Source organism: Thunnus thynnus, chromosome 8 (genome assembly GCF_963924715.1).
Source record: "Thunnus thynnus chromosome 8, fThuThy2.1, whole genome shotgun sequence".
Classification (NCBI taxonomy): domain Eukaryota; kingdom Metazoa; phylum Chordata; class Actinopteri; order Scombriformes; family Scombridae; genus Thunnus; species Thunnus thynnus.
Window position 1 is genome coordinate 19,294,989 of NC_089524.1, and position 22,014 is coordinate 19,317,002.

A 22,014-nucleotide genomic window follows, 5' to 3' on the forward strand; every position below is an offset into this window, starting at 1 on the left:
CAAAAATCACAATGCAAAGTTGTCCCAAACTGCGTCTGTTAGCTCCGCATTGAAGAACAAGCTGCATTTTGCTCGTATGCTTCCTTTAAGAGATGTATACGTCCAGCACTGGCCCAGTATTGATCTGTCTCACTGTCATCGTTGATCTTGTAGCCAGCTGCGGGTGCAGTGTGAAGTGTTCAGCTATCGTTTTGCATGGGGTAACATTGTTCCTTTGTAGCAGTGGAGGGGGAGTGGAGCAATCTGATTCTTGTGAACTCAGCTCCTCCCCTCGATGCGCATGCGCAGTTCAATTTTTCACTCTTCTTTTTTTTTCAATTTTTCACTCCTACTCTGGCTTCCGGACGCCAAGACTAGACCGCTGCCGCCGAATTTAAAGAGACAGTCGATAGTTATTTTAAATACGATAAACGGCAACCATTGTCCCTTTAGCTTATTTGCCGACGCTTCTTGCCTCAGCTTGTTTAAATCGATGGTGATGTTTAATCAAAGTCGCGGCGAGTAGCAGCTTGTCTGTCATCACCCTCCACTCTGCTGGATTTTCCGTCCTTTTGCGCTGTGCCGAGACTGTCCAGCCAGGCAAAGTAGGGCTGCTTGCTGGCAGGCTGGCTTCCCGACCGAGAGGAAGGTTTGTCGGCTAGCCAACAACTGGAGGTACACCGAGGCTTCCCTCTCAAGTTGTGGTGGTAGTGGCTCCCGAGCCTCCCGTCGCCGGGATAATGGCGAAGATTCAGGCACACAGCACCGCGAAGCAAATAAACCAAATTCAAGACAAGCCTTACGTTATAACACAAAAGCAAGTGCAGCAGCAGCACTTCCAGAAGCTGAAGGTAAGAAGAACAACGGACACGACAAGGGAAAAGTCCCTCAGAGTCAGAACCATTTTGTTCGTCGGATCATTGCATTGGATTTTAGGCTTTTCTGTGTCTCCACTTAACGTCGAGAGTAGTGAAAGCAACGGCTGGCTAACGTTAGTTAGCTCGCTGGCCTATTAAAAGTAATTCATTGCTCAACAGCCGAACATTGACATTTAAGGTTAAATGTGGAAGCTGTATTTTATTAAACAACATCTGAGCAGGCAAGTCGAGTGAGACAGTTAGCGGTAGTTTCTTATTTACGGTGTCAATAACAGCTACTGTGAGCAGACGTTAACTCAAACCTCGGTTGTGGGAAGTTCCTCCTTGTTCGGGTTTTCAGCCACCCTGAACAAAGTGGAGGACGTCAGCCAGGCTAGCCAAGAACGGCTATTTCACTTGATTAGCAGCTTCATTAGACATGTCTTTGTTATCGCAGTGTTTGAATTTCACCGTACTGTTTTTTTGCCAGCACGACACTGTTGGCTGTGGACCAGCAGTGACTAAACGTATTGTATAAATTTGTATGTGGGTAGGTGTTGTAAGTGTTAGTGGAGTTATTATCGTCAGTTGACTGGCTGTTGGCTAACGTTAGCTACAACAGCCCTCTTCAGATGTGGACTATTTGTGACAATGCTTTGTGTGAACACACATATATATTTTTTTTAAATCGTAGCCTAACCTAGCTTGGATGTTGTAAATAAAGAGAGCTGTGGTCCAATGAACAAAAGCTGCTCCGTGTGTTTTTGTACTCAACGTTTATTTATTTATTTACTTGTACAGCCTGTACAGCTAACTAGTGCATTTGTTGATATAGCACTTCAGTTAGACAATGAAGACACCAAACATGACCTGTATAATAAAATTATAATTACTACATGATTATATGATGTATATAATAATAACGACTCGATTAAAAAATCCACAAATTGAAATTCTGCACTGAAAATATTTACATTTGTTAGTCGCACTACCTGTAATTTGAGTATTTGCCTGTGTAGCTAATTATGAATGGGAAACAATTTAGCCATTGATGTGTAGAAAAGCCATTGTTTGATCGAATAAGTTAAAGGTATCTGAGAGCTGGATTAACACCTTTTTTGTAAGATCCTGCTTCACTAACAGCCCAACAGGATGTTTGTCAAAAAAATGCTCTGTAAGTTCAGGTGGGACTGATTGTGCTTTGTGCTGCATTATAATCAGATTTTTTTTCCTCCTATGTTTAGGTTGAAGATGCCTTGTCATATCTGGACCAAGTCAAAATCCGTTTTGCAAACGATCCTGGCATATACAACAAGTTTCTTGACATCATGAAAGAGTTCAAGTCGCAGAGGTATCTATGGCAATATATGCAAGTACTTAACACGCAAGTGTAGTAAAGTAATGCACAGAAAAAGATGCTACTCATCACCATCTACCCCAAGAGTAGCCAGTTAGACAGTTTTAGTAATACATTTTTAATGAGCTGATTCCTCATACAGACTCATGAGATGGTGATGGCGGAATTTGATTACTTTGCAAAACATCACAACCCAGGGATTAGCCACATATTTTAGGGCTATTATCATTTAGTAAGAAACTGTGGCTGACACCCTACTCTAATCATCAAACACTTGATATCATCTTGAAATGTAAGTGTGGAATAACAGAATTTATTGTTAGTTATTCAACTGAGAAGTAAGCTGGATGACACTTTTTTTTGATTAGGAGATGGTTGTCCTCTCGCAGCACAGAGGAGAGGAATCTAATCATGATAAGCTTCTGTCAGCCAAACCATTTAAATGTCTGTGTCTGCCTGATCTCCTTAATAGCATTGACACACCGGGTGTGATAAACCGTGTGTCACAACTCTTCCATGGACACCCGGACCTAGTCTTAGGCTTCAACGCCTTCCTACCACCGGGGTATCGGATAGAAGTCCCCAAGAATGGAGTGGCGTTCCTCCAGTCTCCATTCTCAACACAGGTGAGATACTCCCTCCCCCTCACACACTCGAACTGGATAAAAGCTAGATCAGAACTAGTGCTTTATTTACCTTCAACCCTCTAAAGGTGTCTGTCAGTAAAAAAGGAGGATGTGCTGAAAATATTGAATTGTTTTAGTCCACAGAACTTTTCCACAGTTTCAAACAATGTCAAATATACCGTGCTGAATTGTACAAATATGTACCGTATATAAGATGCATAACTATGGCTGGGTATCTACCCATGTCAGACAGGCTCACGGCCAGATTAACCTGCTTGGGGCAAAAATGAACTGTGAACCTCAGCACCCTTCATATTCAACTTAGTAGTAAGTCGCTTAAACGGAAATTTATTTAAGAATATGCACCATGTAAATAAAAATATTGAAGTTATTGTAAAGATAGTGACACGGGACCCATCTACAAGAGAAAAAAGTCCTTTTCCATTTATATGTTTATATGAATCAATTAAAGTAATTCCCACACAGTGAACTTGAGGCTTTTGGGGCCCTGGAGCAGTTACTGGCTTTGTCTGGTTGGTAATCCAGCCATGTCTACAGTCTAATTCAGATGATATATGTATAAACTGTTGACGAATTTATAACGATCTAATGCACTGTGATTCAAACTTGATTCAATATTGATTTCATTAATCTTAATTTCAGTTTTAATTAAGGCCAGTTTTGATATGATTTGATCTTTTTGAATATACGTGAATCAAAGTGTTTTGACTGGCAGTAACTAGATAAAAACCAAAAATCCATATTTCCTTATTTCTAGCACTAGTCAAGAACGAAATGCAAACTGAGAGATTTTTGTGTTCAGGAAGTGGATGGATTGAGTTACAAATATGACTGGGCTACTTGAGTAACAAGTGTGTGAGTGTGTCATGCATACATTAACAGACACCACACACACGCACACATGCGTGACGTTTTTATACAAAATTGTTTGACAGCCATACCAGTTTTAGAATCTGTCACTGAATACGGTTCAGATGTGTGTTTTTGATTGACTAGCCGGTTAATGACTGAATTACCAGTAATCTTAACACCTGTATGAATAACACAGTGGACATCTTTCAGTTTTATTGACATAATAATGCATACATTAAAATGCCATCTGGTTTTTAAATATCCATTTAACACCGGGACGAGAGGGGTTCAAGTGTTTCATATTTCTGTAGCAAGTGTATGTTAAAAATTACCTTCAAATTTTAACCTCCATCTGGTTCACAGGCAGATATGTTCAACAAAAATGAGAGCACAGTTTGCTCCAAATGATGCACCTCCAATCCTAGAGCTGAACCTCTTACCATTTGTCATTTATCCAGGTTTCCCCCACCCAACAGGGGAAGAGTGTCACCAGCTCCACAGTGACCGCCACCTCAGGTAGTGCCTCTGCCTCCAGCATCGAAGCCGGACCTGCCCAGACCAGTGAAGTCAAGGCGACGTCAGCAGAGTCCCTATCCTCGTCAACTCCAGTAGGACCTCCAGAGCCTCCCAGCAGACTTTCCCTTCCCTTGACGAGCAGAGAGAGCCAGAATCAGGCAACCACCTCGTCCGTGTCCCCACCTGCCTCAGAGACAAGTCCCGTAGAGTTTGACAGTGCCATCAGCTATGTGAATAAGATCAAAAACCGTTTCCTGGACCACCCAGAGATCTACAGAGCCTTCTTAGAGATTCTTCATACATATCAGGTATTGTAGAGATAAATCTTATGATGAAGTTTTAGTTGCAAATTGTGACATAGACAAGTGTAATTTTGGTTACTGGTAGTTATTGTGTTTCCTCCTGTTTCAGCTCAAAGATTTTGACCAAATGTTATAGCATTTCAGCAAAGCAGAGTCTAACATTACTGGTATTCTAGTGAGAATCCCTCCTAATCCCTCTAACATTTTAAAATGAGAATTAAACAAGCAAATCAAAGGTCAGAGCTGAGGGGTTTTGTCTAGTATCAAATTTCAACATCAGTCTGCTCCTTAGAAGACAGTCGGTGTTTGTGTCTTCTGGATTAAGAGTATTGGCCTTGTGTAGCCAGGCCAGAGAGTTGTAACTTGTCTCTGCTGTTTCTAATTGAGTTTGATTCCTCAGCACCTATTTTTAAAATCAATTTTTTCCCCTCCATCAACCCTCAGAAGGAGCAACTGGAGGTGAAGGAGAGCCGTGGCAATCGAGGCAGCAGTGGGATGACGGAAGATGAGGTGTTTTCTAAGGTTGCCAGTCTCTTCAAGGGACAAGAAGACCTGCTGGCTGAGTTTGGACAATTCTTGCCCGACGCCAAGAGATCACTGGTCAGTAAAGCAACAGATGGAGATTAAAAACTGTTCTGATTTCAAAATATGATACAGATCATAAATTATAATGTTGCATAAACAATTTGCCATCAGTCTTGTCACCAGAGCAAGCTGATAACATTATTGTTAAATAATTAGGATTGTGCAAAACATGTAACTTTTACACACTATTCTTTACAAACAGTAATTGAAAGTATGTTGACAAAGCATCACAGATAAGTCCAGTGAAGTAGAACCTTTATCAAAGATTCTGTGCGTTTTCCCTCCTGTAGTTCACAGGGAGCTCGCTGACAGGAGGGAAAGAGCAGCTGAAAAGGCCGGAGGAAGAGGACACGATAACCAAACAGAACAAAAAGAGACCCAGACCCATACTACTGCAGCACATGTCTCCACTACTCAAGGTACCACAGTGTGAACTCTCTCTATTTAGACTGACCGCCACAGGCAATGTAACGATGTATGTATACATGTCCTTGATCTCAAAACGTTTCAGCAACTTTTTGTGATGTCCCTAAAGCAACAATTCAAATGCTCCAACTATTATTGACTCTGAAGAAATTAACTTTTGATTTCTTCTTTTTTAATTTAGAAAAAAATGAAGTATTCGTGTACCAAAGATCAGTCCTTTGCTTCAGTTGGCAAACATGGAGTCTTACGGGAATTCTCCTTCTTCGATAAGGTGAGGCATCAATCTTGACTTTCCTTCCTCATTGGTTCATGCTGTTCCTTCCTTTCGTTTCCCCTCTTCTCTCTATTGCTCTCTTTATGTGTTTCTTTTATGTATTCTTGATTATGTGATTGGTCTAAGTTCCTTGTCAACCCACACATCATTCAGGTTCGCCGCCTGTTTAAAAGCCAGGAAGTGTACGAGAACTTCCTGCGCTGCATCGCCTTGTTTAACCAGGAAGTAGTTTCGGGAGCTGAACTGCTACAACTAGTCACTCCTTTCCTGGGGTGAGTAGATGGTTGAACTGGATAAATGTGTGAAATGGGCGGATATAATGAGAAATGTGGATGAATACGGTGACTGGGTTGGTGGGAGTATTCTGCAGGAAAACACTTGGGTTTTGGTCAGCTGTTCCTGATTTCAGGTCTCTCATGATTTCATCCATCTCCTCACAGGAAGTTTCCTGAACTGTACACACAGTTCAAGTCATTTCTGGGGGACAAAGAGCTCTCTCATGCTGTGTCAGGGCTGTCGGATCGCTACATGGAGGGGGGAGGGGGCAGGGAGGTGGATTATGCCTCCTGCAAGCGCCTGGGGTCCAGCTACAGAGCACTGCCCAAGACCTACCAGCAGCCTAAATGCAGTGGGCGCACTGCCCTATGCAAAGAGGTACATCCACTTACATTTTGAGAGTTATCACTAGATCAGTGCATATGCTTAAAGGTCCCCTCCAAACAGGTTTTGGGATATAAAAATACACTGCTTGGAATAATAATTTGTGTATGATATGGTTTTTAACAACACGTTTCAGATAACTTGTGAAAAACATTACACTAAATTACTACTAAATTACAGCTATTTCTTCCCCAGTAAAGAAAACCAGATGCTATGAATGTGCAAATATTTTCAGATTCAAAAGTTTAATTGCTGGACATAAAATGTCTCGTACTTCAGGGAAAAGTCTATTCTTAGTGTATGTGCACTGCAAGTTTATTTTCATACTGGACCTCCACTGGCTCCAAATGAGCTGTGATGTCATAAATCATGCTTGTAGGTGCACGACTTAAACTCTGATTTTTAGTGAACTCCCTCAGCAGATTAATTTGAAAACAGCCTTCTAGTGTCAAACTGCACATGAATCATTCTGCACAGTGAAGCTCAAGCAGTCAAGTGAAGTAACAAGAAGAAGAAACAGATGTTTTTGAGTGGAGGGGGACTTTAATTTAGCAAATGATGGAATAGCACATCATTATTAAATAGTTTCCTGTAGAGAGATTTCTCTCATTGATGGTTTTCTGTGTGTGTGTGTGTGTGTGCGTGTGTGTGTGTGTAGGTACTGAACGACACCTGGGTGTCATTCCCCTCTTGGTCAGAGGACTCCACCTTCGTCAGTTCAAAGAAGACTCCTTATGAGGAGCAGTTGCATCGCTGCGAGGATGAAAGATTTGAGGTATACGCTACAAACATTTCACAGTATATTTTTGCTTCTTTACAGCTCTCATCAGATCTTGTTTTTATAAACATCACAAATTGTTAAATCTCATCGCAACCCTGTTATTGTTAAAGAGGAGATTATAACCTTCAGCACATTAAGTACTTTTGTCTATAGTCTAAAGATTGTCTGTATCTCTCCACCCCAAGCTGGACGTGGTTCTGGAGACGAACTTGGCCACCATCAGGGTGCTAGAGAGCGTCCAGAAGAAGCTGTCCCGCCTTTCACCCGAAGACCAGGACCGATTCAGATTAGATGACTGCCTGGGCGGCACCTCTGAGGTCATCCAGCGTCGTGCTGTTTATCGGATCTATGGTGACAAGGCCCCTGAGATCATTGAGGGATTGAAGAGGAGTCCTGCTACCGCTGTGCCTGTGGTGCTCAAGAGGTCAGAGTTGTTGTCTGTTTTTCTTCATCAGTTAAACGTTGAATGAAAGAAATTCAAAGGCTGAACTTCTCTGTTTATGTTCTTAATGTTGTCTGAATAATTTAAGTTCACAGGCGATCATTACTTCCTACTGTTTATGTTCATGCATTAACATCATGGTTAATTAGACACTTTGCTAGAATGTTTTAATTTTCTTATGTTTATAAACATTGGCAGTATGGTAATGAGATTGTCGCTTGTATTTAGACACCACATTTCAAACAATTCATTTATATTACCAGCAGGGAGTTTTAACCTGACTGTGTGATGGAAATGTTAATTTGCTGACAGCATTTGTAAGATCCTTGTATGAACATGCAATGATCTCTGTGTGTCCTGTCAACAAAAGTGAACTATAACAGCAACAGCTATGTCTAAAAATGGTTTATTGGTCTATTTAATGTACTGTACATATGGACAGTGACATGTTCACTTCTACAGATACTTAAATTCCTACATTTAAACTGCCACATTCACAAACAAGTGCAGTGACACACACGTTAGCATGACATGTTTCATAAACATGGCTGTATCTTGTGAAGTATTTACATCGAAGTTGTGCTGTCTTCCACAGGTTGAAAGCCAAGGAAGAGGAGTGGAGAGAGGCCCAGCAGGGTTTCAATAAGATATGGAGGGAGCAATATGAGAAGGCTTACCTGAAGTCCCTCGACCACCAAGGAGTCAACTTCAAACAGAATGACATGAAGGCCCTGCGGTCAAAGAGTCTTCTCAACGAGATTGAAAGCGTCTATGATGAGGTAAAAACTTTCTTCCTGTCAGCTTGACATTAACCTCTTCCACTGCCCCCCTCCCTACCGTAGACCCATCTTTTTTTAAGGGGGGGACAGGGGATCTTTAGGGGGAGATAGTAAGTCAACAGTATGTAAGTTGTATATGTCATTTGAAAGCTGGGATCCTGAAGATTAATTTGAGATGGAGCTCAGCACTGTGTGCCAGGTTTTCTGTTAATGTTATCTGTGATAAACATTGTGTTTTGGTTAGGCGCCTATTCAAATTTTGTACGTTTTAAGTGCTTAGAACATTATGATGGAAGTATATGATGACCATCCCCATGCTCAGTTATGTTTCATAAGTTGTTGCAGCAATTTTTGGGTTGATGCCATTTGTTGCATAGATTTGGTGCAAAATATAACAATTTTTGACAACTCAAGAATTGATAAAAATGGTCAAAAATCCATCCAAAATACCACATTAAGACACCAAGACCTTGAGGAAAACCATAGAAAAATTCATGCTGTGATTTGGTATCAAAAACCTTTGACATTTGGAGATTGGATGGTGAGCACTCTGGAAATTACTCAGAACCCCCTTACTGTCAATATACCTAGGGAAGCCATACATGCTCTGAACTCCTGAGGTCTCTAGTTTGTGTTTGTAAAGTTTCGTGAGGCTGTGATTATTCTTGAGGTCACAATAGGTCATTTTATACAGTCAGTCCAATTTTCAAAAAATGGTCTCACTACAGTGAAATGGCTATGATGGAGACAAACATCATCAAACATGCATACAGTTTGGCTCATTGAATCCACAAGAGTCTCTGCTTTCCAGTCAAATAACACATTTATACTGTATGCAAAAAACTGCAAGGGATTAGCATAAAGTGGGCATGTCTGTAAAGGGGAGACTCGTGGATACCCGTAGAACTGATTTCATTCAGATATCTTGAGGTGAAAGGTCAAGGGACCCCTTTTTTTAAATGGCCATGCCGGTTTTTCCCTCACCAATATTTTGCCTAACTTTGGAGCGTTATTTAGCCCCCTTCCTGACAAGCTATCATGGTACCACTGGATGCTTTAGGTCTACTAGTTTCATATGATACCAGTATCTTCACTCTAGGCTTAAAACTGAATGCGCTACAGCCTCTGAAAGACAGTCATGTCAGCCGAGGACGCCGGCATCCTGGGGAGTTTAAGAGGTTAAAGACTCCATAACATGAGTTAGAGGGTGTGGGATGTCGGATGACAACACTGTATGATGTCATTGTTATTTTGTATTTATTATACTGTCAAGTGTTGACGTTATGTTGCACACTTTACTGTGTAATCAGTGCAACATCACTCTACTACATCCTCAAACTTGAACACAGACTTGACTCACATCTTATCTGGCAGTTGTAGCTTATTGTATGAGAAAACATTACACTCTTGTAACTACCTTGATGTTTAACATGTTGTCTAAACCCTGATATTCAACGTTCTGAGGCATAAATGCCCAGAGCCAGCGCTCGGCCTGTAGAGTATCTGAGCCTTGGTTGTAACAGTGATCCCCAATAATTTTTGACAAAAGCTCAATAAGAAGTTACAGTTGATCAGTACGCGGTTTATAGCTCTTGATGATCATTACACAAAATCCTATAGCAGAGAAACCGATGGCTTGTTATGGAGTGACAAAGAGCAACGAGATAAACAAAGCTGTAAAACGTAAAGAGAGAGGCTCCATCACAATGCAGTAGATTCAGCTTTTGAAAATATGGAAGTGGAGATCAGTAACTGACCTTCTGCTATAGAGTGGAAATGAAAAGACCTCTTTGATAATTTAAAACGTTCAAGTGCTTTAAATGAGTGTGAACACAGTTGATAAGCGTGACAAATGCAGTTTGTTTATAGAGAGCGAAGCCTGAAATACAGATCATGTTATTGAGTCTTTGACACGTCTGCTGTACTTTTCCAATTAACTATAAAACTGCCATTACGAAACGTTTACCTGCATGTCTAAAGTTGAATTGAGCTTCGAACAGTATTAATCAAATTTTTGATTTTTTTTAAAGAAAATATATATGAAAAAGAAATCACATAATTTGGGTGAAAAGTCTCTTTCTCGGATTAATTTCCTTGTTTAGTGTTTTCCTTTTCATCCATTACATGCATTGTTGCCTGGATGATGATCATCTCCCCTTAATGTTCGTTTCAGGAGATTTTCTTTATTTCTGAGGTCTATGAAACTTATTTAAAATCTCACTGTCACTGGTTGTTTTCCTAAATTTGCCCACGTTAATCTTTTGCCTTTATGTGTTTATCTCAGCGTCAGGAACAGAGCACAGAAGAGGGCGGCGTTGGTCAGCAGGGTCGCAACGGCTCTGGCTCAGCCTCGTCCAGCGAGCCTCACATGGTGTTTACATATGAGGACAAACAGATCCTGGAGGACGCCGCCTCGCTCATCATCTACCACGTCAAGCGTCAGCCCACCATCCACAAAGACGACAAGGACCACATCAAGCGCATCATCCAGCACTTTGTCCCCGACCTGTTCTTCTCCCGTCGCGGCGAGCTCAGCGACACAGAAGACTGGACGGATGAGGAGGCTGAGCCTGAAGAAGGAGGAGAGAGAGGAGGAGGTGGAGTGCCGGCGGCAGCACCGGGAGGAGGAAGTGGTAATCCTAATAATGCGTCGGGAGCGGCAGCATCCACAGGTAGTCAGTCTCAACCTCAAACTGCCCAGTCACAGTCCCAGAACCAGTCCCAACCCCAGCAGCAGCTGAACGGCGAGTCCAGACGGAGGCGCTGCAGCCCATCCCAACCCGTGGACACCGAGGCGTCCACCACCTCCAGTAGCATGAGCCAGCCCGCAGCGACCAGCGGATCCAACCCTGGATCTACACCCATGGAGACGAGTTCAGGTGCAGCCGGGGAGAAGGTGGACCTGCGCGACCCTGAAGCGGAGCACCAGAAGGAGCTGGACGGCGTCTACAACCTTTTCTTCGTCAACAACAACTGGTATTTCTTCTTGCGGCTGCACCAGACTCTGTGTTCGAGGCTGCTGCGGGTTTACCGGCAGGCGGAGCGGCAGCTGCTGGAGCACCGAGCTGAGCAGAGCAGAGAGAGGCTGCTAATGGCGGAGGGAAGGAGGGAAAAAGCATGTGACCTCGCCATGGAGCTCCGCCTCAAACAGCCCAGTAAGTTCAGCTACCTGTTATGCAAATTTTAAAATAGCCACTTTAAAAGGCTTTCATTTGAGTTTAAATCAACAGCTTGACTCAACACGGACAAATAAGCACAAGATTCTTCAGTTTTTATAATCATAACCTGTAAAAATGCTTATTATCTCAGTAGGTTTTAGTTTGAATTGAATCACAAAGTGCAATTTAATCAAACTTTTCTCAGTCAGTCGAGTCCCTTAAATGTAAATGTCTCAGGTTTTATGGTGTTGAGTGATCGTCATGTGACGTGGTGCTCCATGAGAGAGGCTTGTTTGAAATATTCCAGATGTTTACAAAGACTCATATTGATAATAGATACATTATCGGTCTTTATTTGACAAAGCTTTTTATAAGTTTAGTACACTTTTGTGTGATATTATGAATTTTATAAGGTGTAGCACATTATCTGTGTTTGCTGTCCTGAGTGTATTTGCAAGATAAGTATTGAGGCAATTCAAAGATTTTAAGCAATATAAAGCATAAATCTTTTACTACAGGTGTTAAAAAGTTATTACATTACAGGTCCTGTGGTGCTCTGTTTAAAGCACTTCAATCTCTTCCTAATTCAGTTTTCCAAGCAGCAGAATAGCAGAAACAAATGTCAGCATGTTGAATTAATGATATCCACACTCAACTCTGCATTTGAACTCAAGTATTTTTTTCATGTTAGAGACAAAGACAAGTCCTGTCTCTGTCTGGATAGATCCCACGCTGACGCTGTCCTCTCAAACACATTCATGATGTCATAAACTCAGAGTTTTGTAACAGATGCAATGTCTCTGATTCCACAGGTGAGGTGGAGTTGGAGGAGTACTACCCAGCCTTCCTGGATATGGTGCGCAGCCTGCTGGACGGCAATCTGGACTCAACACAGTACGAAGACACGCTGAGAGAGATGTTCACCATTCACGCCTACATTGGTTTCACCATCGACAAGGTCATTCATAACATCATTCGGCAGGTAAGAAAAGTTAACACACGTACAATTTACCAGCTTCATGCTTTTTTAAAGGTTGTAACATCAACATCTACTCCTCTACTTCGTTTCCCTTCAGCTGCAGCACCTAGTGAGCGACGAGGTGTGTCTGCAGGTGGTTGATCTTTACTTGGCGGAGAGGAAGAGGGGGGCAGCAGGGGGGAACCTCTCCTCGCAGTGCGTCCGAGCAGCTTGGGAAACCAGCTACCAGTGGAAAGCTGAGAGAGTCATGGCTGAAGAGAACTGCTTCAAGGTGAGAGCGAAGTCCTGGACCGCATGTTTGGCCCTGACATTTTCACTGTTGTTGTTTTCTATTTTTTTGCTTTTTACTGCAGTGGAAATACTGTTTATTATTAAGCAGCAATTTCAGATGATAATAAAACGTACTACTAATATACAGCCGGTTGTAAAACTGCAAGATGGAAACTATAAACGCACTTAAACTACATAAACCAAAACTGTCAGTTTCTGTCTTTTGAACCAAAGCGTTTAACAGTTTTATTGTGTTCTGTATGAGCTTCAACCCTGTGTGGTTTTATCCAGCTGTAGTTAATAGATTTATATTTGATTTAATTATGTTTCTTTGTGTTTTGTATCACCAGGTGATGTTTATTCAGAACAAGGGTGATGTGACAATGACCATCGAGCTGCTGGACACTGAGGAGGCCCAGGCTGACGACCCGTTAGATGTACAGGTAAACACGTCTTCTTCAACCATTTAAATGGTCGCTTCTCCCGCAGGCTGTTTAAGAAAACGTCAAAATCAATAATGTGATTGAACTGAGTAAAGTTAATGGAACTTGCTGTGCTTCATCCCGCAGTGTTTGTCAAGCTACATGGAGCAGTTTGTAGGAACGGAGTCCAGTCTGTGTTCTCAAGCAGAGGGGTACTTCTTCAAACCCGTATTTCTGCCCAGGTATGGCGCTTTAACTCGACACAGACATTTCTATTTCTACACTTTTAATTCTTCAAAGCAGCTGTGATCAATATTTCACTAATGAAAAATGTATCAAATGATGATGTGTAACACGAGAGGCGTTGCTCATAGTGATGAACCTACAGAGAATTATCACCAGCACCTCTCGGCGTTACGGAGCTTTATAGCGAGTTTCAGTTTATTGTTTAGCTGCAACTTTACTGTTTTCAGTCTCAGTGCTCAGAGGAAAAGCTCTAAAAACTCACTGTATAATACTTACTCAGCACCACACGGCAAACAGACACAGTCAGAGATTAGCTGGTGAACATAGTGGAGCATGTAAGAGCCAGATATTTCCCTCAGGAGTTGATAGAGATAAAAACAGAGCTGAAGGAGAGTGAATATTGGACTTACATTCACCAGGTGGACAGAAACACAACTCCAAATGAATGATAAAGTTGCTCCGTATCTACTGGATGTGTAAATAAGCAACTGTTTGCTAACATGTTCACCATGTCAATTTATAAAGTTGTGTCAATGTTTTGTTCACAACTTGTTTCCACTGCCCCCAAGTGGCCATATGATATCATATGATATCAGTTATTGCAGGTTTAAGGTTTAGATACAGTAGATCACGTTTCATTTTCAATGCTCTAATTTAAAGGCAGGTGTCTTGTTTAAGTTTTTCAGCCAAGTCAGTGTGTGTCCACTCTGTCCAACAGATAGTTTTGTCGTCTTGTTGCTTTCCTATTTGTTTTTCAGATACTTTGTCCACAGTATATAAATATTTGAAACATTTTTTTTAGTATATGGATCTAATAATCTATAATGGATGTAATGCAAAACAAAGTTTGAATTCCTGCACTCAGTTTATTGAAGATCACATTTTCAATAAACACAGTGCTGAGAGTCTGTAGGTAATCAAACTAAATTAAACACAGTCACACACTAAACCAATGTAATTCTGACAGTCTCAACAAAAACTAAATAATGTTCATAAATTTAAACTTGCTGGTGTGTTTGATTGCATTAGATTGTGCAGGTCTTACAGTTTACTTGTATTTCAGTGTTGCTACATTTTAAGCACAAGGATGAAAAAAAAAATGCTTTAGACAGGATGTGGTCGGTAAAATGTATTTTTGTAACTTTACTGTCTGACTGCACTTTGAACAGAAGCTCTTTATTTAAAAAGGCGAGTAGTTCACCTTCGCCTCATTATGAGCCAGTAAAGTACAGAGTGCTAAAGGTTTCTGTTCTCATATCTTTAGTGTCACATTGTTGTTACAGATCCACCGTCTCAACAATAGATAACAATGGATAATGTTTGTAAAGATTAACAGAGATTAAACTTGTCTTCTCTCTTAGGAACCTGCGTCGTTTCCGTCGCTGGCAGGTGCAGCAGGTGGAGGCGATGCGCTGCAGGAGAGAGTGGCACCGCCAGCTGGGCGTGGAGAACGCCGGGAGCCTGGACTGTCGCTTTAAACTCAACACCCACAAGATGGTGTTTGTCATGAACTCCGAGGACTACATGTACCGCAGAGGGGCGCTGGTCAAGGCCAGAAAGGTAGGAGAGGAGTCTGCGTTTAATTACAGTTGTTAGTTTACTGCATATTTGTGTATTTTCAGTGTTTGGTGAACATAAATGACGTCACGCGCCAGAAAAATCAAACCCTGCTTGTTAAATCTTGCTTGGTGTCTCGGAGATGAAGCTCTGACAGTCTTTTCCTCCTCTTCCTCCAAACAGTCGCAGCACAGAGTGGCGGTGAACCAGCACGAACGCTTCGACAAGTGGCACCAGGGCTGGCTGGCCAATCACGTGACGGCCTCGGCTGAACGCTCGGTGCAGAATTGGCTAATGGGCGAAGAGGAAGAGGACATGATCCCCTGCAAGACCACCTGCCTGTCGACTGAGGTGAAAGGGCAGACGGTCAACAGATACCAAGTTCATTACAGCGGTAGCAAAGCGCCCGCCTCTCCGTAGAGGCCCGTGTAGAGACGGACGTACACAGGACGTGCGTGCGCGCGCACACACACACCACACACACATATACACACACACACACATACACACATACAGGTAAATGCATGGACGTACAGGACATTCATACACTAAACACAGACATACAGCTGCAGTCCCACTTTCTCCACCTTCCTCCACACCACTCAGTTCACTTTCACTCGTTGGATGAAGAAACTTGGCAGAGACACAGTGCAGGACTCTGGACTGTGAACAAGTGAGTCAGTGAACGAGTGCACAGTGAGAGGAGTGACGACGTGGAGGAAAAAAAGGACCAAGACGGGGCGGTGAAGTAAATCAGACGAGCGTTAACCTCGGGATGAGTCGGCACACGATGGCACAAAAAAAAAAAAAAAAAAAAAAAAAAAAAAAACGGAGCTCATCACCCTCAGCATCCTCATTCTAGCTTCTCCGGTGGCACTAAAGAGCTCGAGACTGATGGACGGAGACGGTTGATCAGGCGAGAAGTTATGAGATCATGGAATTTGTTTCAGAAATGTGAATGTCTGTTTCTTTCTTTTTTTTTTTTTTTCTTTTTTTTTTTTTAAAAAAGTCAAGTGTAGTTTTTAGCTTCTAAAGCCAGAGAGCCTTCTGCTTGTTGGTTGGTTTATATGGAGAGATAATGGTAAACGTGTGTATGTATGTGTATCCTGCTCTTTTCATTTTGTCTGTTTGTAAGCCCAGTAAAGGCTCCACAGCTAGTAATTGCATTATTACTGTATGTGCATATATACAACAGGGATCCAGTGTTTTTATATATGCATTTACACGAGTCGATTGATACATCTAAAGATCACGTGGTTATTTACAGTGTGTGCTGTCAGCCAACTCTTGATGTTTGCATTTTGGGGTTGTTTTTTTTTTTTTTTTTTTTTTGTATTTTTTCCCTTTTTTTTGTGTTGTAGCTAAACAAGTTATCACCAGGGCAACAAGGAGTCCTTAAAATGAATTGGTTTAATATTGATGAAGCATTCAAATTATGTATCATACTCATGATTTCACCAAATGTTTACTTCGCATTGTCTTTTTTTTTTTTTTTTTTTTTGCATACTGACATTGAAAATGAAAGCAAAATATCAGTGTTAAAATAGAATGTATAACATTTATCCTGTATCAGTTATCATAAAATAAACAACCTAGTTGTGACCTTCTTAGACGCTGATCGGCAGGTTTTCTGTTTGTCGGCTTTAGAGACATACTGCAGACTCACTAGATGCAGCTCTAATAACTGCTGAGTGATGCTTTTTTTTTTTTTTTAATCAATCAAATCTTGCCACAAGGTCCATTAGTTGCTGTTCTGGAGCTTTCAGTCGTATGACACCATCTTTCTCAGCAGATAAACTTTTGCCCAGTAATGTTTTTATGAGCATTTGAAGGACTTAAAACATGTTGGCTTAAAAACTGAGATTTTAGATTTATATTGAGGCAAACTCCATCTGCTGAGGAAGACCATGTGATGTGATTGAATGGTCCAGAACTGCTACTGAAGGACCCAACTGCTGTTTCTGAGGTCAAGAATGAACTTTCAAGCTCAAGGGACACAGCTGTTTTTATTTCAAAAAGGAGTGATTGTTGTGATTATGAGGGTTTGTTGGACGGTGATTTGTTGTAAAGTTAACTGTGTTCTTTTCATTTTCGTGGGTTCTTTCTCTTCGCAGAGAAGCAAGATTTTCAGGCTTTTCAGGATGATTCACTCGTCCCTGTTGGCACTCTGAACATGACTACATCTCTCCACACTGCCAGTACTCTTGGATGAGCTCCTCAACCTTTTTTTTTTTTTTTTTGCAAAGAGCTGTCAGTCTTGTCAAGATCGAAATCTTGTCGGGACCTGTCTTTCTCCACTAGAGCGTACATCTACTTTGGCGACATTTAAAAGTGAAGGAGGGTGAATGACTAAAAGCTCAGTTCATGGTTCTAGTCTTCTTCAAGTGCACTGACGTAAAGAACAAAAGGAAAAGCGACTAATAAAGGCAAGAGGACGAGGTCTCTGCGTACACATTAATGCACATGAACCTATATTTACAGAAGTGCATCAAAGCTCCACTGAAGATGAAGATACTCACTCGGTCAGGTTTCTTGTGCACCAGCAAGGACAGAAACCTCCTAACACGAGGCTGCAGTGACTGTAAGAAGGTCAGAACAGTTAAAACAACAACAAAAAAAGAGTCGAGAGGCAGAGCGAGTTTTAAAAATAATCGTGGTTTATAAAACCCAGATATGACAGGATCACCAAAGTGTTTACAGAAATACAAATACCATCAGGAAAACCATCATAGAACAGTGTTATACACTTGACATGTACAAACTACTCTATAAAGGGGATTCAGGGGGGGCGGAGGATGGTTCAGACTGTAAGACATTTTCCTTTCTTTAGTCTTACGTCTCTTAAAATCACATTTAGCCACAATGTATTTATTCTATCATCTCTTCTTTTTTTTTTAATTGTATCTTATCAAAGTAGAACATCCATCTACCAAACTACAGGTACTATCACATTCAGCTAGATTAGAGAAAGGGTACGAACAACATCGAGAGAGGGAGGTTGGGGGGGGATGCACACATATCAAGCACTTTAACATCATGGGAGTGAATTTCAGCAAGCAGTGAAAACAAACCGTGATTTTCACCCATGAGAAAATGGGATGTCAGGGCTTCTTATGTCATCTCATCGAACACAAACTGTACAAAACAACCCTATTTCAGGTTTTTGTCGGCGGGTTTTTACATGACTGTGAACACACACTGGTCACTGAAACAATGTGTTTCTCACAGAGAAGCATCTCCAAAAACGCTTCCAGCGAGCAAATGAAGATCCCAGGTCTGTTTATGAGGTATTCATGCAGATCTAGGATCAGTTTTCAAACAGTTTCTTGTTATGATGTGGGTCCTCTCTCTGGACTGGGGTCTGTTCCTGTGCCCTACAGTATGTCAAAGTGCTTCTGTCTGCAGGGCGGTTTTTCACAACAACATCCACAAGATTTTTCATGCACATCCACAAATGTACACTTGAGGGGGGGAAAATAGAAACAGTATTACAGCTTCAGGACACAGGAATCTGTCCCCCCTCGTCCCCACCTCCTTCATGAGCCCCTGGAAACAAGAAGGAATCACCGACAAGATACGAGCAATCACGTTTCTCCATTTCTATTGATTTTTTTTCTTTTTTCTGTTCTTCTATTTTTTTATACAAACACGTTTTCAACAGATTTACACATGAAAAAAGAGTGCAGGTAGTGGACAATCAAAAAGAGCTCCTCATCGCCTAGAAAATACTGCTTGTCTCGGAGCACAAAAAATGGCAACGTATGAAAATCAATCATTGTCATGGTGGCTACAATGATCGCTAATATACACATCATGTAAAATAAATGAAGATCTATGTACAATGTAAAACAAAAGCAGCATGCAGGCAAGACAACAGAGCCTTTTTACAAAACTATCTGCTGTAGAGTTGTGCTCTCCGACACAGGACAGTGGTAGAGAGAGGTAATGTGGGCTGTGTGTGTGTGTGTTTGTATGTATGTGTGTGTGTGTGTGTGTGTGTCATGTATGCCCTTGTACAAAACGTGGCATGTGTCCGGGGAAGCTACCCATCTTCTAAACTTCAACAGATATAAACACAGCTTTCCATTTCACATCGAGCTCATTTTGCACACAAGAGGCCTTTCAGTCTTTTTTTAGCCGCTACGGGGGAAAAAACACAACAAGTAGCAGAAGCAGGACTTTCTGTAGCACATTTGTCTCATGACTGGCTGGTGGTGACACGGTGTTGCCACAGGGAGGAACACAGGAGTGGAGAGCGGAGGGTCAAACAGGAAGAGAAAGTAAAACACACACACAGCAGCATTAAAGACAACATCATTGCTCTGGAAGCCAGGGAACACTTTTTAAATTACAATTAAATGTGGATGTCAGGAGTACAGCACTTTTTTTATCTGGTTATCATTCCTAATTGTACTAGATTGTACTAGATACACAAGATTTAACAAATTCACAACAGTTTAAATCCACTTTTTTTTTTTTTTAAATGAATGAGGCAACAGTGAACATAGGAGACAAATGAACAGCACGTATCTGGGATGCTGGATGGAGGCTGATTCAGAAAGTGTGAAACATGTCAGAGATTATGAATATTTTCTGTTAAAGGTCTCTGAATCAGTCGGGTGATCATGTGACCTGCTCTGCTTATACTGTACTAGTAGTTCTCAAACTTTTTCTGTTACATCCCATTTTGGAAGGTGAAAAAAAAAACATTTTGGTTAAACTGTTATCCAACGTTATCTAGCACTTTATCTGCATTTTTTATTGTGCATGTTTCTGCTAATTAAAAATGCAGTTTAAACAAACTATCAGAGATTTCAAGAATCTTCAGCTTCACTGACAGTCAACATGACAGATAAGTTTTTTGTCTTTGCTCAATAAGCTTAACTTGTTTGTCTTTTCTTCCCTGTCAAAAATCTGTCCATGTTTTAATATTAATACGTCGTTTTGCTGTTTGAATGAATCTCGATCGCCTCGATGGCGTCTGAACACTTGTTTGATTTTCATACCTTCATGAATCAGATTCATTCAGTTTCTCCCTGCTGGTCCCGCTCACAGTTTGAGAACCACTGACATTTAAACTCACAGCTTTGATTAATTAACAATTCAAGTTTTACACCTGAAGCAGAACATCACATCACTCTGCTCTACACAAATGTTGACAGTAATACTATTAACTAGTCATATTACTGAGACAAGACAGAACCTGCCTGTTAAAACAGCCAAATAAAACACATACGTTTACAAAAATAAAACAAACTCTCCAATTCTTTAAATTAATATTAAATAAAATACAATTATAATAAGAATCTTTTAAATTCTAAAAGGTTTTAGGCTCCGTTTCCTTTTGCCTCTCACCCAGGCAGGTTGGATGGACAAAGTTACTCTGAACCGCTGACACATTCATAAAAATAAAGCTTTGGCAGTTAATGCAAACAATAGCAATGCACGTAGATATACTGTCGCTAACAGGGCACTTAATGATGACATGACACAACGATTCACGCTTCATTTTTGCACTAATCTGAGATTTGGGGATAAACGGGGAAGTCTAACTCTGAGTTTTAGTAGAAACATGGCACAAATCTAACCGAGAAAAAACATTCCAAACGTTAGAAAATACATCAACAATCATCGTGTGGATGCTCCGACTAGTCTCACTAGTATAAACAACACATGTAGAAGTACTTAACAACTATAATAGAGTAATAATGCACATCAAAATATATATATTACAAAGCAACTTCACGGACTAGAAACGTTTGAATCAAAACATCCCTTTTGTGTACAAGTAAGGTTTTTTTTTCCCCATGTTTGTGTATTAAATGCACTTTTCCTGCAAGTGCCTCCAGGGTTTGTGATCGTACACTGACTTTATTACAACTCAATAAACCAACAACCCAAAAAAGAAGGAGTATAAAAAAGAATCAACAAGCTGAAACCAGTTGATTTTGTTTTTGATATGCTGTGACGTGTGTCGAGTCCTTCCTCAGGTTTTCTATTGATTAATATTTAGTCTTTTTGATTGGCTTGTGTTCTCCCTGTTGATCCTAGTATAGTTAAAAAGACTTGTAAACAGTCGTATGTAGCCTAACTACGTAGCTTCTTCCTAAATAAATCCAGAAAAAAAAGTAAAGAAAAATCTAAAAGAAAACATCTCAAAGTAAACAACACATTTACTAAAAAAAGTCAGTTTTAAAAAAGAAGAGAAGATCCCAGGGCAGTGTGGTCTTGTCTTGGCGTCTGTCCGTCTGTCTGTATGGCTGTGTGGCATTAGCTCTCTCCTCTACTGTAGCGATGTTACACTGTGCTTGTGCTTCGGCAGGTTTGTGTTGTTTCTGTACTTAGAAAGACCTCACAAGGATATAAAGATGAGGTAAATTCTCACAAGTGAGGGCGGTATGATAGTCCTCACTGATTTAAAGGTTTAGACTGAAGGTTTTAGGCTTACAATGACGAGAGAGAGAGAAGGGCTGAGGTTGGGTGTTAGTGAATGAGGTCTTTATAAGTACAGTAGGTGTGTGTGTGTGTTTGTGTGTGTGTGTGTGTCTGTGTGTCTGTGTGTGCTGTCGCTGTGGACTCAGCTGAAGGCCTCGTCATCCGTGTCTTCAATAAGCACCTTTGTGTCCTTTTTCGATCTAGAAAAGAGGATTGAGAATGATTATAATCTGATAAATCGATCTTTTTCATTTCATATCAACAGTTCTGTTGTTTTATGTTGTATATTTGTGGATATTTGCATCTTGAAGTGTGTGACGTTGTATTTTGAGGTGTGATTTGTTTTGGGTCTTTATAATATATTTTTACCTTGTCTGTGTTCAAATCACTCAGTCTTCTAGTTTTTGTAGTTCTAATATTTCTAAAATATCACGGATAATGATGGAAATAAGTCTAGGTGTATGTCCCTGACAAAGTCTGATATGTTCTA

At 40.9% G+C, this 22,014-nt stretch overlaps 2 protein-coding genes across 3 annotated transcripts in view; one reads left to right on the forward strand and one right to left on the reverse strand.

Moving 5' to 3' along the window:
* The first annotated feature begins 65 nt into the window (after positions 1-65).
* sin3b (SIN3 transcription regulator family member B) lies at positions 66-16,699 on the forward strand. The gene is made up of 19 exons (XM_067596979.1): positions 66-830; positions 2,081-2,187; positions 2,666-2,819; positions 4,151-4,516; positions 4,955-5,110; positions 5,386-5,514; positions 5,703-5,792; positions 5,949-6,067; positions 6,236-6,449; positions 7,114-7,230; positions 7,422-7,660; positions 8,274-8,457; positions 10,742-11,612; positions 12,428-12,597; positions 12,692-12,865; positions 13,215-13,307; positions 13,434-13,528; positions 14,894-15,092; positions 15,273-16,699. Exons 1-19 carry the CDS (start codon positions 720-722, stop codon positions 15,507-15,509), a joined length of 3,825 nt encoding a protein of 1,274 aa, XP_067453080.1. The 5' UTR covers positions 66-719; the 3' UTR covers positions 15,510-16,699.
* A 1,026-nt stretch (positions 16,700-17,725) lies between these two features.
* xpr1a (xenotropic and polytropic retrovirus receptor 1a) overlaps positions 17,726-22,014 on the reverse strand; it is a 71,654-nt gene continuing 67,365 nt past the window's right edge. For both annotated transcript variants that reach the window (XM_067596980.1, XM_067596981.1), the window contains exon 16: positions 17,726-21,724. In XM_067596980.1, the coding sequence (XP_067453081.1) occupies positions 21,667-21,724 (58 nt within the window). In that variant the 3' untranslated portion in view covers positions 17,726-21,666. The remainder of the gene's footprint in view (positions 21,725-22,014) is intronic.